Source organism: Lemur catta, chromosome 11 (assembly GCF_020740605.2).
Source record: "Lemur catta isolate mLemCat1 chromosome 11, mLemCat1.pri, whole genome shotgun sequence".
NCBI lineage: Eukaryota > Metazoa > Chordata > Mammalia > Primates > Lemuridae > Lemur > Lemur catta.
Genome location: NC_059138.1, coordinates 17569636 through 17583997, shown reverse-complemented (window position 1 = coordinate 17583997; position 14362 = coordinate 17569636). Strand labels below are relative to the sequence as shown.

The 14362-nt window shown below is 35.5% G+C and overlaps 1 protein-coding gene across 2 annotated transcripts in view; it reads right to left on the bottom strand.

The window, feature by feature from the left end:
* CHCHD3 (coiled-coil-helix-coiled-coil-helix domain containing 3) overlaps nucleotides 1-14362 on the bottom strand; it is a 267516-nt gene that overhangs the window by 84617 nt on the left and 168537 nt on the right. For both annotated transcript variants that reach the window (XM_045565239.1, XM_045565240.1), the window contains exon 5: nucleotides 10128-10211. In XM_045565239.1, coding sequence (XP_045421195.1) covers nucleotides 10128-10211 — 84 coding nt within the window. The remainder of the gene's footprint in view (nucleotides 1-10127; nucleotides 10212-14362) is intronic.

Here is a 14362-nt window from a genome sequence, read left to right as displayed (position 1 = left end):
TTGGAGAGACTTAGGATTATGAAGAGAATTCTGAGTGGAAAGAATATCCAACCCAGAGGAGCTTTAGGATTCTAAGATGAGCCTCTTTCTCATCCGTTTTTAACACAGCGCAAAGGGAGGCAATACCAGGATGCTTGCAGGTCCTTAGGTGCCCTCAGATTAGGAATTCTGTCATGAAATTCCATGGCTTCTCTACCTTTACACCCTAGGATGCAAGTGAAGGACTCAAAAATTGTTTTGTACAAGGCATTATATAGGGCACACAGATCTCAGATGACATACCAGGAGCTTAATCAATGAATGCTTCTCGAAAAAAAGATTCTAGGCCTTGGGTATAATGCTCAAACATGGCAAGCGGTACCCTCATCTTGGAAGCTCTGAATGCATATAAATTCTGAGGAGGCCCACAGGAAAGAAATCTGTCCAGCTTAGTTAAACCTAACATTCCTCAAAATTATTTGGCCATGGTACCCACTCCACTCCTCAACAAACACAGTAATTTAACAAAATTTATCCAGTGCCTGTTATGTGCTAGGCACCATTCACAGTGATCAGAGGGGAAATAGTTCTGGGATTCAAGGAACTTACAGATTAATGTTTATTTCCAGAGAGAACTATTTGAGGCAACCAGTGTGTCAGGTCTGTATCTGAGATCTCTCCAACTCACTAAATTTCCCTCTAAATCCCATGATCTTTAGATCTTTAAGGGACAAAACTAGCAGACACTCCTCACAAAACACTCTGCTCTGGAAAATAGTGGTCTGGTATAGGCTCCGTGGATCCACTGTGTCAATGAAAATCTCTGTACCAGATACCAGCAGGCTTTTGTGCTGTTTGTATTCATTACTATATCTACAAACAGTGCCTGGTTCACTGTAGGAGAATAATAAACGTGTTTTTGAATAAACAGTGAATGCCAAAGACTCCCCTTAACCCCTCAAATTCTGATAAGAATGGCCAAAGCAAAAATCCTATCTTAGTCTCCATAGCAAAATTGAATTTGGGTTTCCTTCATTAAATGTTGACCTTACTGTACAAACCTGCTTTATATGCCAAATTCAGATGTGGGCACTTCTTATCTGATGAAGCTATGAGCTAATATTATTTGCAAATGTTTTAATGACCAAATATAGCTAACTGAAGCCAATGTGTTGAAACATAATCCCTTACAGAGGCACAGCTGCCTCATGGTCTGAACATAAAACTGGGATTGAAGAGCACTTTCTCAAACATGAGCCCTGTAATTTCCTTTGAAAAAAATTTAATATTCATATATTTTAATTTTTCAGTCAGTAAAATAGGAAAATAAGCATTGGCTGGTCTGCCTAAATGGAAAACATTTGAAACTTATAAATAAACAAGATATCAAGAAACAAAACGATCACTAATATTAAAACTGGATGTGAAGAAAACTCAAGGGATTTAGCCTATTTTCAATCTCATACACAGGAAACACAGAATGACTTCCTGGCTACAACATTCCTATCAACAGCAAGAAAAACATCTCAAAGAAAGAAAAGGGAGTAATTAATTGTTTTTCAAATAAGACAGCCTGCTGAGCCTCCCCAAAATATACAGAATCTTTAAAAGTGGAATTAATTTTCCCTGGATTTCATACTACTTTATTCTTACCTTATCTTTACACATTCAAGTGCCATATCATTTTTAAAAACCATCAGGGTAAACAGAATCTAATTATTTTATTGTGTAGTCTTTCAAAAGGTAGCAGAAATGTGAAGAGTTGAGGAAGTCTGCAGCCCATATTGTTGGCATCTCAGCACTTATGATCATTACAAGCACTCACGGAAAGGCAATACCGGGCTTTAAAGCTGAACTGTACATTATCTCTTTCTTAGAGCCCTGGGGCTATCGCTGCAAAGCACAGTGGTCCATTCTAAGCTCTGAATAGAGAAAAGGAAGAGATCATTAAATTATAATTTCCATGCACAATTGGTACAAGCATTTCCTACCAACAGGATTAATATGAAAGCAAGATCCCAGAATAAAGCTGCTCAGCAGAGAGGATGGCAGTTTAGTGTCTTGTAAATTTGATTTCACTGAAAGCCCTGACACATCATAATAGTGAAATCCTATTTACTGTAGCAAGCAGGATGGATAATGCTATTTAATACCCGGTGTACTGTGTGCCGTCAACTCACAGCTTTGTACTCCATGTTCTCATCTTACCTTAAGGTTAATACTTCTTGACAGCCTACATGGTAAATAGAGCCCCAAATTAAGTGCTGATCCCATGATTTGCAAATCTTTCCTCTAAAGTTAGACATAGAAAAATTGGCTCCACTTAAGGGGATCATTTTACCTGGATGTACTTTTAACAGCTCACCCCAGAAAAAAGAATTTAAGTTATATCCCTAAAGCCAGATTTAAAAAGCAATTCAAGGTTACCCAAACCACATTTCCCATTCAAAATTTCAGAGAGGTTCACAGAAAACCCAATGCATTTTGAAAATTTGTTGAATAATGAATTAAGGATAAGACCCACTCCCCCATATCCACCATACTGTATTGATTTTTTTCCCCAGAGAACAAACTAGGTGGTGGGGGGGGGGGGCTCATCTTGCTTGCTACTTTTGCAATATCTGCAATAATAAACTTCCTTTAGGAAAGCAGGTAAAGAGTGTAAAATAGCTCAGTCTTTGCATCTAAGTTATAAATACCGTGTCAATATATTAACAAAAGATATGGTGACACTGGGCCTTATTAATTTTTCTACCTAACAATTAACATGTAAGTGCATTTATCTGAACTATCATTATTTGTTAATAAGAAAAAATAGAAAGTAACTCAATGTACATGCTCCAAGCCACTTTACTAAAACCTTTGCCACTTATAATATCACAATTAAAAGTGACACTGATTTCTATTGCCTTTAATGTCCAAACTCGTGGACCGGAGACCCTCATCTCTGTTTCTGCAACTCTGGGTCACTGTAGAAACCACAGGGAATCTGCCCTGATTTCAACATGAATGAGGAAGCCAGTACAAAATATCCAAGTGTCAAAGGAATAATACATCTTTCTAGGTTAACAAGTGCAAATTAGCATAACCTACATAGGCATATCTACCAGAAAGTTACACCTTTAACTACTGTGTTAAATTTGCTATAGATATCACATAGCATGGCCAAAATGAGTAAACCACATGACGAAATATCATTGACAATTGTTTGGAAAGCACTATAGGGGGAAAATAGCAAAGGGTTTTTAATAAACCAAGTTTATTAAGTTATCTCTCTAGCTCCTGAAAAGGATTGTTTATATTTTAGCATTGCAGGTGTCAATAATCTAACTGTGAATCTACCCTGTATTAATCCCTTGAAAAGGTTGACCCAGCTTCACTCACTGAAATATTTTATAATGACAGATTTCATCTGGTAGTAAAAATGTATAATAATTTCTTCCCATGAGAAGTACACTGGGCTGACAATAACCTGTTCTGTTGTCGTTTCTCTTTATTATCATTGTTGGCATTATTTTTCCCCCAAGCTTTGCACAGAGCAGCACAGAAACAAAGGTACTAACTGACAAAGAAGAAGTCAAGCAATCAAAAGCCAATTAATCATACAGATGAGCCCAACACTTTATGATGCAATAAAAGATAAGTCATCCACCATAAGTGAGAGACTTTTAAAAATTGCTCATTTGATGTAAGCATGACCTTAGAATTTAATTAGCAACTCTCTCCATAGGTGACAAACTCGTAATGTACTTTTCTTCTTAATGGCAATTTATTTTTCACCATACTCTTTGCATTACTCTCTTTTGCACAGCTTGTACAATTTCCTCTCCCTCTTAGTTCTACAGAAATTACTGCAGTGCATATGCAAACAGCCGCTGAAATCCAGAGGTGTGTGTAAACTGAATGCAGTCCGTGGCACACTGCCATTTGTTATTTACCAGGTATAGGATGTAAGTGTCTAAGACAAAACGTCTGCTCTCATGGAACTCCTACTGGAAGGCAGACAAAAACAAGTTAACATGTAAATGAGTAAACTAATTATAGATTTGGAAGAATGCTTTGAAAAATATAAACAGGTTGATATAACAGTTATAGACAGGGTTGAAAGTTCTAGGTTTTGATACATTGTTAGGAAAGGCTAAAACTTGTCAGGGAGTCAGAGACAGCTATTCAGAGTTGGAAAAGAACATCCCAGGCGTAGAGAACAACAAATGCAAAGACCGTGAAGTGGGCAAGAATTTTGAAGGACAGTACACACTCAGTAGTCCCTCAATATAGTAAGCACATAATAAATAATAGACATTATGTTTAGAAACAGGCAGGTATCTATTTGATTATATATGCCATGGAAAACTACCCTAACAAAATCCTTCTTCCATTGATTATGTATAGTACAGAGTTAGAACAATAGTTAAAAGGGCTACAAATATATGTTCATATTTAAGAATGCGAATAAAACTGCAAATGGAGTGGGGAGGAGTGGAGAGGAGTTCTCAAAAAAAAAAAAAAAATGTATGCCATCCTACCAGGTTGATCTGAACATTTTAAGTGTACCTAACTAAACTCTCTGATTTCTCTCAGCTCCTCAAGCCACCAGGACTTTTTATATCTTCTTTCACGCTGTGCCAAAACCCCCGATTCTTAGGAAAGCCAAGGGCAAAGTGGATTCAGTAGAGCAAATCAATTCAAATTCATAACTGAGAAGTTATACATGCAAGACACACTAACCATCAAAGAGCTCCAATCTTGGAGATGTCCTGGGGAGACAGGGGGTTTCAGCACAGACAACGGGGCGGAGGGGCTGCAGATTCTACTCTGTAATCCTAGGGCCTGGTCCTTCCTCTCACTTCCCTCCCACAGGCCAACAGACTCCTAGAAAATACACATTTTCCTGAAGAACATGCAGATAATCCAGACTCAAGAATCATCAAAACAGTTTACTGAAAGTAAAAGTTTCTTTTCTTTCTAGAAGATGGAACGAGATGACTATAGTAATAGTATGAAAGTAAGAGTGAATGTACGAAGACCTCAAAAAAATTTTAAAACTGCTTAGATGACTATGAATTTCTTACTTCAAAGTGAATGAAGCACAACTAGATATTATTAATAAAGTAACTCTTTAGGGGTATCATGACATAGTTGCTAGGTAGTAAGACCTTATTGATTCTCCTTGGGTCAAATTTTCCCAGGAAGTACCAAATCCTGTGGGAAAATTAATCAAATTATAGCATCAGGACCTAAAAGGTTGTATTAGAAGCCAGAAAGAACGAACTTAACACCCAAACAACTACTACGATCAGAAGGATTTAACTTCCTAAATACAGAACCAACACATATTAAACATAGCATTGGACAGTTGCTAAAAGCTCAGGTGTGGGGCTTGGCTCAAATCCAGATCTAACACATTTTGGCTGTATATTTTTTGGCTGCATATTCTAGGGCAAGTAACTTTAAGCCTTAGAATCTTCACCCAAACAACAGCATGGAAAGCCTTATAGGGTTGTTTGTGAGGATAAAATGAGATAATCCGTACAAAGTGCCTAACACAGTGTAAATGTACAAAACATTATTGTTAGCTACTATAATAAAGGTGATGCTATAAATTATGTCAAAATATTCAAAATGAAACTTGACTGTCACACAGGATAGATTTAAATCATTAACATAAATGGTTAGTGAAGCAGATACTAAATATTTTATGTATATTTAATAACTATACACTAATTGCTTTATAGTGTAAGCTTAGTAAATCCAAGATTCATTCACTGGACTTCTATGTGTGAGCTGTGAAAATGTAGAAGTAAGAAAACGAGCTCTGCTTGCAAGGAGTTTACAAGATAAACACACAAAACTAATCAAACTAATCACCATTATTATAAATAAAACATGGCATCCTATAGAGAGGTATAAAGCATTACGGATTTATTTGTCAAGTATAAAACAAAGCAAAAATAAAGTTAGAAAAATAATAAAATTAAGTTAGAAAAACAAACAAAAAAGCAGAATTTTCCAAGGGACTTGGAGACCGCTTCTTAAAAACATTTAAGAACCTTCTCTTTGAAAACTGCTCTAGGCTGCCTCTCATCAAATCTCCAACCAGGAATTAACACTCTCCAACTCTCTTACACCAACAACCAGGAGTTAATACTCTCTAAGTATTTTTCAATCAACCCACACATCTCAATGTGATACCTTCAATGTCCTTGAAAGATAAATGTTTACTTTCACATCTATGTCAATGCCATCTGATAACTTAGCAACATCTGACTATGAAATAAGAACTTGAAAAACTTTTCAAATGGCTTCAACCTCTCTCAGTAAAGAGTTGCTGCTTTTGAATACAGCTGCTAAGAAGGCTGAAATCAGTTTCCAGTTAAATTAAACTTATCACTCCTAATAAGTTAGTGAAAGGAGAAAATGATCTGAGACTCCTGGTGGTCTAGCCCATATAAATACCTGGGTAGAGAAAGCTCCACTCACACGTGGGAATTATCTAATTGGTAAAGAGTTTATAGAAATAGACCCCAGAGGCAAACCAAGCTGTATTATAGAACTAAATGTGCTTCACATGTTTAGTGGACTTTGCTTCACACTCTCAAAAGAAATTGCATTAAGTCAATAAAAATAGTTTAAGTAATGTATACAAGTTGTGTTTGTTAATCTAGTTGATTAACAGATGGTAAAGGTATCTTAGGGACCACCCTCAGAATGATTCTGTAAAAGACTCATTGATGCTTCCCTCTCCATTAATGATAAACCACCTAGTATCGACTTTATGGTTTCATCATTTCATTTGGTTAAAAGGGAGAAAGGTATGTGTTTATATTCACTTTTAAACCACAGGCAACCTGGATTTCACAGTAAGTTAGATGATTCTGCAAGTTATCATAATATTATAATCATTTTTCTTACATTATGCATTACTGGATTCAGCACTTTCACACCTTCTAATACAAAGTGTGTGCAGAATTTCTAATAGAAATGGTTAGACATTGTAATTTTCACTGCTGTCACAATGCAAGAGAGAACCCCTTCACAATCTTTTGCATTTAGCTTAGAAAATGCTTTATCATTAGATACCTAAATGTCTCTCATATATTCCTGTAAGAAATCCAACTGGACAAATTCAGCTTAGGTACTTTGGGAATGGCAGTAATAAACAAAAACACGACTATATAGAAGTGGGCAGAAGACAGAGGAAGTTGAATAATACTAAAGTAACGTTACGATTATTAGTATCTTGTACATAATAGAAAGTAGATATTCTTTAAAGGCAACAGCTGATGCCTGATAAGCTCTTTCCAGTTTTCAAGGGGCTTTTACATATATCATCATATCTGCCTGGCAACCACAAAGGTGAGCAAGGAAGAAGTACTACCCCCATTTTAAAGAACCAAACACCATGAGAGATTGGGTGAATTGCCAAACAGCTAGGTAACAAAAGCATGCCCTCTGACTCCCTGATTAGCCTTCTTTCTACCATGTTATTAAACATTGAAGTTCTTAAGTATTAACTAATAGCAGTGTGATCATTCCACCTCAGGATTCTAAGTTCACTGCTGCTTCCCAGCTTTTAGTTTAAATTCCTGGAGTACTACTTTCCAGCCTGATCTTCAAAAAAGAAAAAAGTATATTTTGCCTCTATAAGAAGAAACAATCACAATGACTTGATCTCATCATATTGTAGCCATCTGATCTTCTACCACCTGCTCTGCCTGATGCCAAAAACAGTGGTTTACTTGCCAAGCAGACAAGCTTAACCTTTCGAGAACAAATCCTCTCAGTCCCTTGTACCAGTCTGAATTGTCTCAATCAAACTGGTGTATCCATGAGAAATGGGTGAATACTTTTCAGTGCCTTTTCTTGTACCTGACAGTGATTAATGGCAAATTCATAAGGCACACTGTAAAATGATGGCAAAGAAAACTATCACTGGGTGGGGAAAAGCGGGTGCTAGGTGAATCACCTCAAAAACTTTCACTTTCATTCACTTATTTCAGCTGACATGTATTATAAATGTCAGGTGCAGAACACAAAGTATAGAAGTAAAGTAATAGCTACTATGAATAAGTGGTTACTCTGTGCTGGACGGTATTATCGGTGCTTTATCAGCATTAGCTCATTTAACAAATTAGTGAGGAAAGTACTATTATACCGTCACTTGATAGATGGAAAAACTAAAAGGTTAAGTAAGATGCTCCACATTATACAGCAGGTAAATGCCGGTTCAGGGATTTAAATCCAAGGCATCCGACCTCAGAGCCTGTGTTCAAAACCTGCGTTCTGCAGACTACAACCAGTGGGCCAAATCAGGCCAACCACCCATTTTTGGTTTTACATTTTTAAATGGCTGAAAATAAAATAATTTTGTGACACGTGAAAATTATATGAAATTCAAACTTCAGTGTCCATAAATTAGAACATAGGCAAACTAACTCACTTATATATTGGCTTTGCCTGCTTTTACATTACAAAGGCAGAGTAGCTGCCAGGGAACCATTCATGGCCTGAGAAGCTAGAAACATTTACTATCTGGCTGTTTACAGAAAAATTTTCTGACTTATGCTCTAAACCATTCCACTTTATGCCTATTCAACACCTCTAAGTCAATGTCTTAGGAAATGTCCCAAACTTAACATATCCAAAATCAAACTCCTGATTTCCTCTACCCCGTGCATACATCCCAGTCCATATCTTAAGAGTTTTCCCCCATGGAAAATCCATGCTTCTCTTAATAGTTATAAAAGCCATATAGACCTAGAGTATCTTTGGCTCTTTCTTTTACTCACATTCCAAACCATCATCAAATCCAGTCAGCTCTACCTTTGAAATATCCAACCACATTTCATTACTTCCACTGCTTGCACCCTGACCTACGCCATTGCCATTCCTTCTCTGAATTATTACCATAAAGTCTTAGTAATTCTTCCTTGCTTCAATTCTTGCCCAAGACAGCAGCCAGAGTGCTCTTCTGCTCACAAACCCTCTGGCCATCCCAAACATGCCAAGCACACTCCTGCTTCAGGGCTTTGGCACTGGCTTGCTTCCCTATTACTGCTTCCCTGTTTCTCTTCTCAAATGTCATCTCATTAGATAGACCTTCCCTCTCCACCCAACCCACGCCTAACCTGGGGCCCGGGACTCCCTTTTCCCTGCTTTATTGTTCTCCAAATTATCACCACCTGCCATACAACATGTACGCTGGCTTTAAATTGAATTTAAGCTCCATGAGAGCAGCTGTTTTAGTTCATTGTCTTCACTAGTACAAATCTGGCACTAGACGAGGGCCTGATTTATATTAGGTACTCAAGTAGATATCTGCTGAAAGAATGAGAAAACAGTCCCTATATTCAAAAAGCACTCAGCCCAGTGACATAGGGAGACAGTAAACACATTTAACATATAAATAACTGTATTGAGTGGGGTTTAATGGTGTATTTATTTTTTCCTACTTTCTTATCAAATAACATTCTAAACAAATCAAATTTGGGGGGACTCAAAAGGAAGAGAGAGCTCACTCTGTCACCTCACAGTCTGTGAAGTTAATCTAGATAACAAATCTACTTTTAGAATGGGTGTACTGATGAGCTTCTCAAACTCCCATTCTTAAAGCCACTGCCTTCTTGTATTTCAGTCCTAATTCCCTCCTTTGCATCTCTGTCAAATTCTAGGTCCATATTAACTAGACATACTATCTCTTCTTCTCTTAACTCTTCTCTTTAAGTTCTACTATTCAGCTCCTATCCACTATTCTTGAAAGAGACATTCATTTCTTAGCCACAAATGCAGCAAAACACAGTTTTCACAAAAAATATATCTTTTAAAGCACTACCATTTCTAAGAATGTTTAGTCATTGTTTGGGGGAGTTAAGAGTAGCATTGTACTGTTTGACCTGGAGGCAATGTGGATTCTAAACATATAAGGAAAAATATCTGGGGAAGTTCCTAAGTGGTCAAATGTATCAGTGAACCAGTAACACAACCATCCCAAAAAGACGAAAGGAGAAATGACGTTCCCAGATAGAATGAACTACCTGTTTGGCTTCTTCACTTCCTGGACAAAGGAAACTTATTGATTTTTAAATAAATATATGGGGAAGCTGCAGATGTGGTAATAGAAGAGAATCAATGACAAGAAATAGTCATACCCTCTCCTCCAGTCTAGCCAGCTGCTCTTTGTAGAATGCATCCTGCTTCTTTAGCACTCGGTCTTTCTCTTCCAGCTGCTTAGCCTAAAAAAGGAAATGAGGAATATACTATATCAAGAAAAAGCAGCAACAGCAAAGCAAAAGTATAAATTGCATTACAAATAAGTATACAAAGCTGAAGATTTTTGCAATCTATTAGGTCTCTGCCATAGAAAAAGATTAATAAGATGATGATTGCTGCATTTAAATGTAAAGAATAAGTCTGCATTGTATTTTTATTTTATTTTTTTTACTGTAACAGCTGTGTCCTACTTTGTCCAAATGTATTTGGGAAATGTCAGAATACAACACTCTACAGACTGTCTTATTTAACTTCTCTTTCAAAGAGTAATTTCAAGGACTAATATTTTGCACAATAAAAACTTTGATTTTACTCTAGGCATAAGAAATGTGGTTACTAGCCTTCTTGAAGAACAACAAAAAAAAGCCTGAATTACATTTTATATATAAATCTTATATTTGAGAACTCTTAAATTGCCCAGTGAAACTTGCATATAAACATAATGCATTGTTACCTAGTTCTCTTTTTACAAAGAATTTGTTGTCTTGGATGGGTGGGAGCAAAAACTACTATAATTATTTATTTCAGTAATTTAACATAATGATAATAAATAAAAATAATTAAAAGTAATTTAAAAAACCTTTAGTTATCCCATTTCTAAATTTACAAAATCAAAAAATTAGTAGTAAAATATTTTTGATTCTTTAAAAAAGTAATTATAAAAGATGGCTACTTATGGATGTTTTTCTCTCTTTTTTTTTTTGAGACAGAGTCTCACTCTGTTGCCTGGGCTAGAGTGCTGTGGCATCAGCCTAGCTCACAGCAACCTCAAACTCCTGGGCTCAAGCAATCCTACTGCCTCAGCCTCCTGAGTAGCTGGGACTACAGGGATGCACCTCCATGCTCGGCTAACTTTATATATATTTTTAGTTGTCCATATAATTTCTTTCTATTTTTAGTAGAGATGGGGTCTCGCTCTTGCTCGGGCTGGTCTCGAACTCCTGACCTTGAGCGATCCTCCCACCTCAGCCTCCCAGGTGTTAGGATTACAGGCGTGAGCCACCGCACCCAGCCCTGGATGTTTTTCAAGATTAGTAAAACGTACATTTCTTAAACAGTTGTTAGTATCTTGAATATTAGGTTTAACTCACTTTTATCTCTGAGGGGAGGGACCTCCCTATATGACTCCAAGTTAGTAAAGTTTTTGACATACCTTTTGCTCAGTGAATGCAGAATGCATGCCTGAGTACTACTTATCAGAAATAGAGCAAGCATACATTTTGGCATTACCAGTCTTGTGCCATGTACCATGTTCTTTCGCTAAGTGATCAAGTGTTGCTTGGCTCAGATGTCAGAGTGCCTGTCTACTCGACTACCTGCTTAGTTTGCGTGAACCCATTTGCACACTTGTAGGTTGTTATTTTGCTACTTACTTTGTCTTCCATATCCTGCAGCATGTTAAAAACAAAGAAACAGTTATTTAACAACGTAAGTATTGTTTTTTCTTAATGTCACAGAGAAATATGATGGATAATATCTAAAATGCAAACCAAAGAAGACTATGGGGAAAAAAGTAAGAGAAAATGCTTAACTTGGGACCCATTTAAACGTCACTGCGCTATTACAGTTTGAATAGAAGATTTCAATGAAAAGTTCATGCTGCTGGAATGTGTATGAATAAATAAAAAAATACAATAGTAAGATGAGATAAAAATACATTTATATGCAAGTATGTAATTTATGGCTCCTTGATGCAACACAGTAAAACCTTTACTGGACTGTTAGGAATATAAAAGAAAAAATAAATGGAGAAAGAATTTTTGACAGACAAAACTAAGTGTAAAGAAAATATACATGAGTACATACCCTAAAGAGAAAAGTCTTCTCTAAATTCAACACACACAACTCAAAATATAAATAAAGGAAACAGGTAAGAATGGACTCATAAAAACTTCTATAAAACCAAAAAATATCATAAAGTCAAAAGAATAAGAAAATGGCAAAAAGAGGAAAAGAAATCTGAACCTGTAACTGTGAGAGTTAATGTTATTTACATATGGAATACCTAAAAATAGCCTTGTTCCTCCTCCTTCCCCCCACCCAAAAAAGCAAAAAGAAAAATATAAAAATAATAGACTGGCAATTCACACACAAAAAATACAAATAATAAACACATGAAAAAATCCAACTCCACAGGAAATCAGAAATGCAATTTAAAATAATGTTTTATTATTCATCTATCAAAATGACAAAAATATAAGATAATAATACTCAATATTGGCAAGGTAAAGGAAAACAGGCTCTCCTATATACTGTTGATAAGAATGTAAATTGCTGTAACCATTTCATAAATTAACCTGACAAAATGGAATAAGTCTTAATAATGTACATATGCACTGAGGTCTAAAAACTGTACTTATTTTAGTACTTAAGTAATTAAGGGAACATGCCAAGATGTTCATTATAAGGTTGCTTAGATTTCCAATGAAACAAAAACCAATCCAATGGTTAAATAATATATATACACTAAGTATACTATGTAAAAAAGAAAAAAAGAAAAAGACAATGAACAGGAAGGACAGTATGACCTCTTTTTTTGCAGCAAAGAGGGAAAATAAAAAAAATCCTATATTCTATAAAATGTCAACAGAGGTTACAACAGAGTAGTAGGCTTATCGGTAGTTTCTATTTTCTTATTTTTGCTTCTTTATATTTTCAGAACTAAAAATAAACTTTATAGTTAAGTGGCAAAAGGAAGAAATTTTTTAAGGTGAGGGAAATGAATACGTTTCTTGATTATGGTGGTAGTTACACAATGGTATGGATTTGTCAAAAGTCATAGAACTGTCTATCAAAAAGAATGAATATAAAATATAAATTTTTAAAATAAATATAAATTAGGCATACCAAAATTTATAAAAATAACTATAAATGTGTGGATGTATGTATAAATCTTTATTATTGTTAATCTTCTTACCATGTGACCAATTTTACTTCCAGGCATTCAACCCTAGCAAATATTAAGCACAAAAATATTTATAATTAAGAAAATACAACCAGCATTATTTAAAGCAACAACCAAGTGAGAACTGAGGTTTGAGTAAATAAGATATGGCCCAACAAAAGGAGATTGATAATAAAGAATTTAACCCAGCCATATGATCAAACATTAAAGCCACTGAAAACTGATGTTTTTATAGAATAATTAATTTTTTAAGATAAAATATTAAGTGCAAAAAAAAACACAAGTCATAGAATGTACAGTAAGTTCTAAAACATGGAGGAGGGGGAAGGGGAAGAGAGAGACAGAGAAGGTTGAATGTCTGTTTACACAGGCATGGAAGAAGTATGAAATATGCTAACATGTTAATAGTGGTTATGATATGCATATTTCTTATTTGAAATGTCCCCTATTTCCTAAAATGAACAGCTATTCTGTAATCAGAAAAAATATCTTTTAAACAACAATATTACATATGTTTATCCTTGACTAACAGATGGAAATGTTAACACGCGTGGTATAGTATCTAAAAGAGTGAACTATTAAGTAATTTCATTAACAACCCCAAAAATTTGTTTTAACAACTTGAACAGTTATAGATAGTAGGTAAAATAATGTCCATGCTAACTCCTTAACGTATCAACACCTGGTTCTCTCCCATTCAATGTATGATATTACCCAGGATGGCTGTTAAAGCACACTCACACTAAATAATGTTTCTTCTGTTCACACAGTGAAATAAAAAAAAAAAAATGCAAAGACGCCAAACAGATATTCCATTATAGTTATTTAGAAAACACTGAGGGAATTCAATGCTATAACTATATTGCTTGAGCTGAGGACACTACACCAATTAACAAATTTAATTTTGAAGAGCTGGTTACAACCTTAAGATAGGATGTACAGAAATATGACCATTCACTTTTCTGATATATAATTTTTGAAAAATTTTAAAGCAACATTCCAAAAGGTCAGATATGCACACCAACAACGAAAGAGGGGATATACCTTCAAAGATCTGACAACACCAAACTATAGGGGCTTATAGCAGAAATCTTTCCCTTGATGACAAACAGAATCAATAGTCAGATCCACTGGGAGGAATAACAGAGCAAGAAACATGGCCACAACACTTTAATGGCACATTGCTTTGAAACAGTTAATGTGATGCTA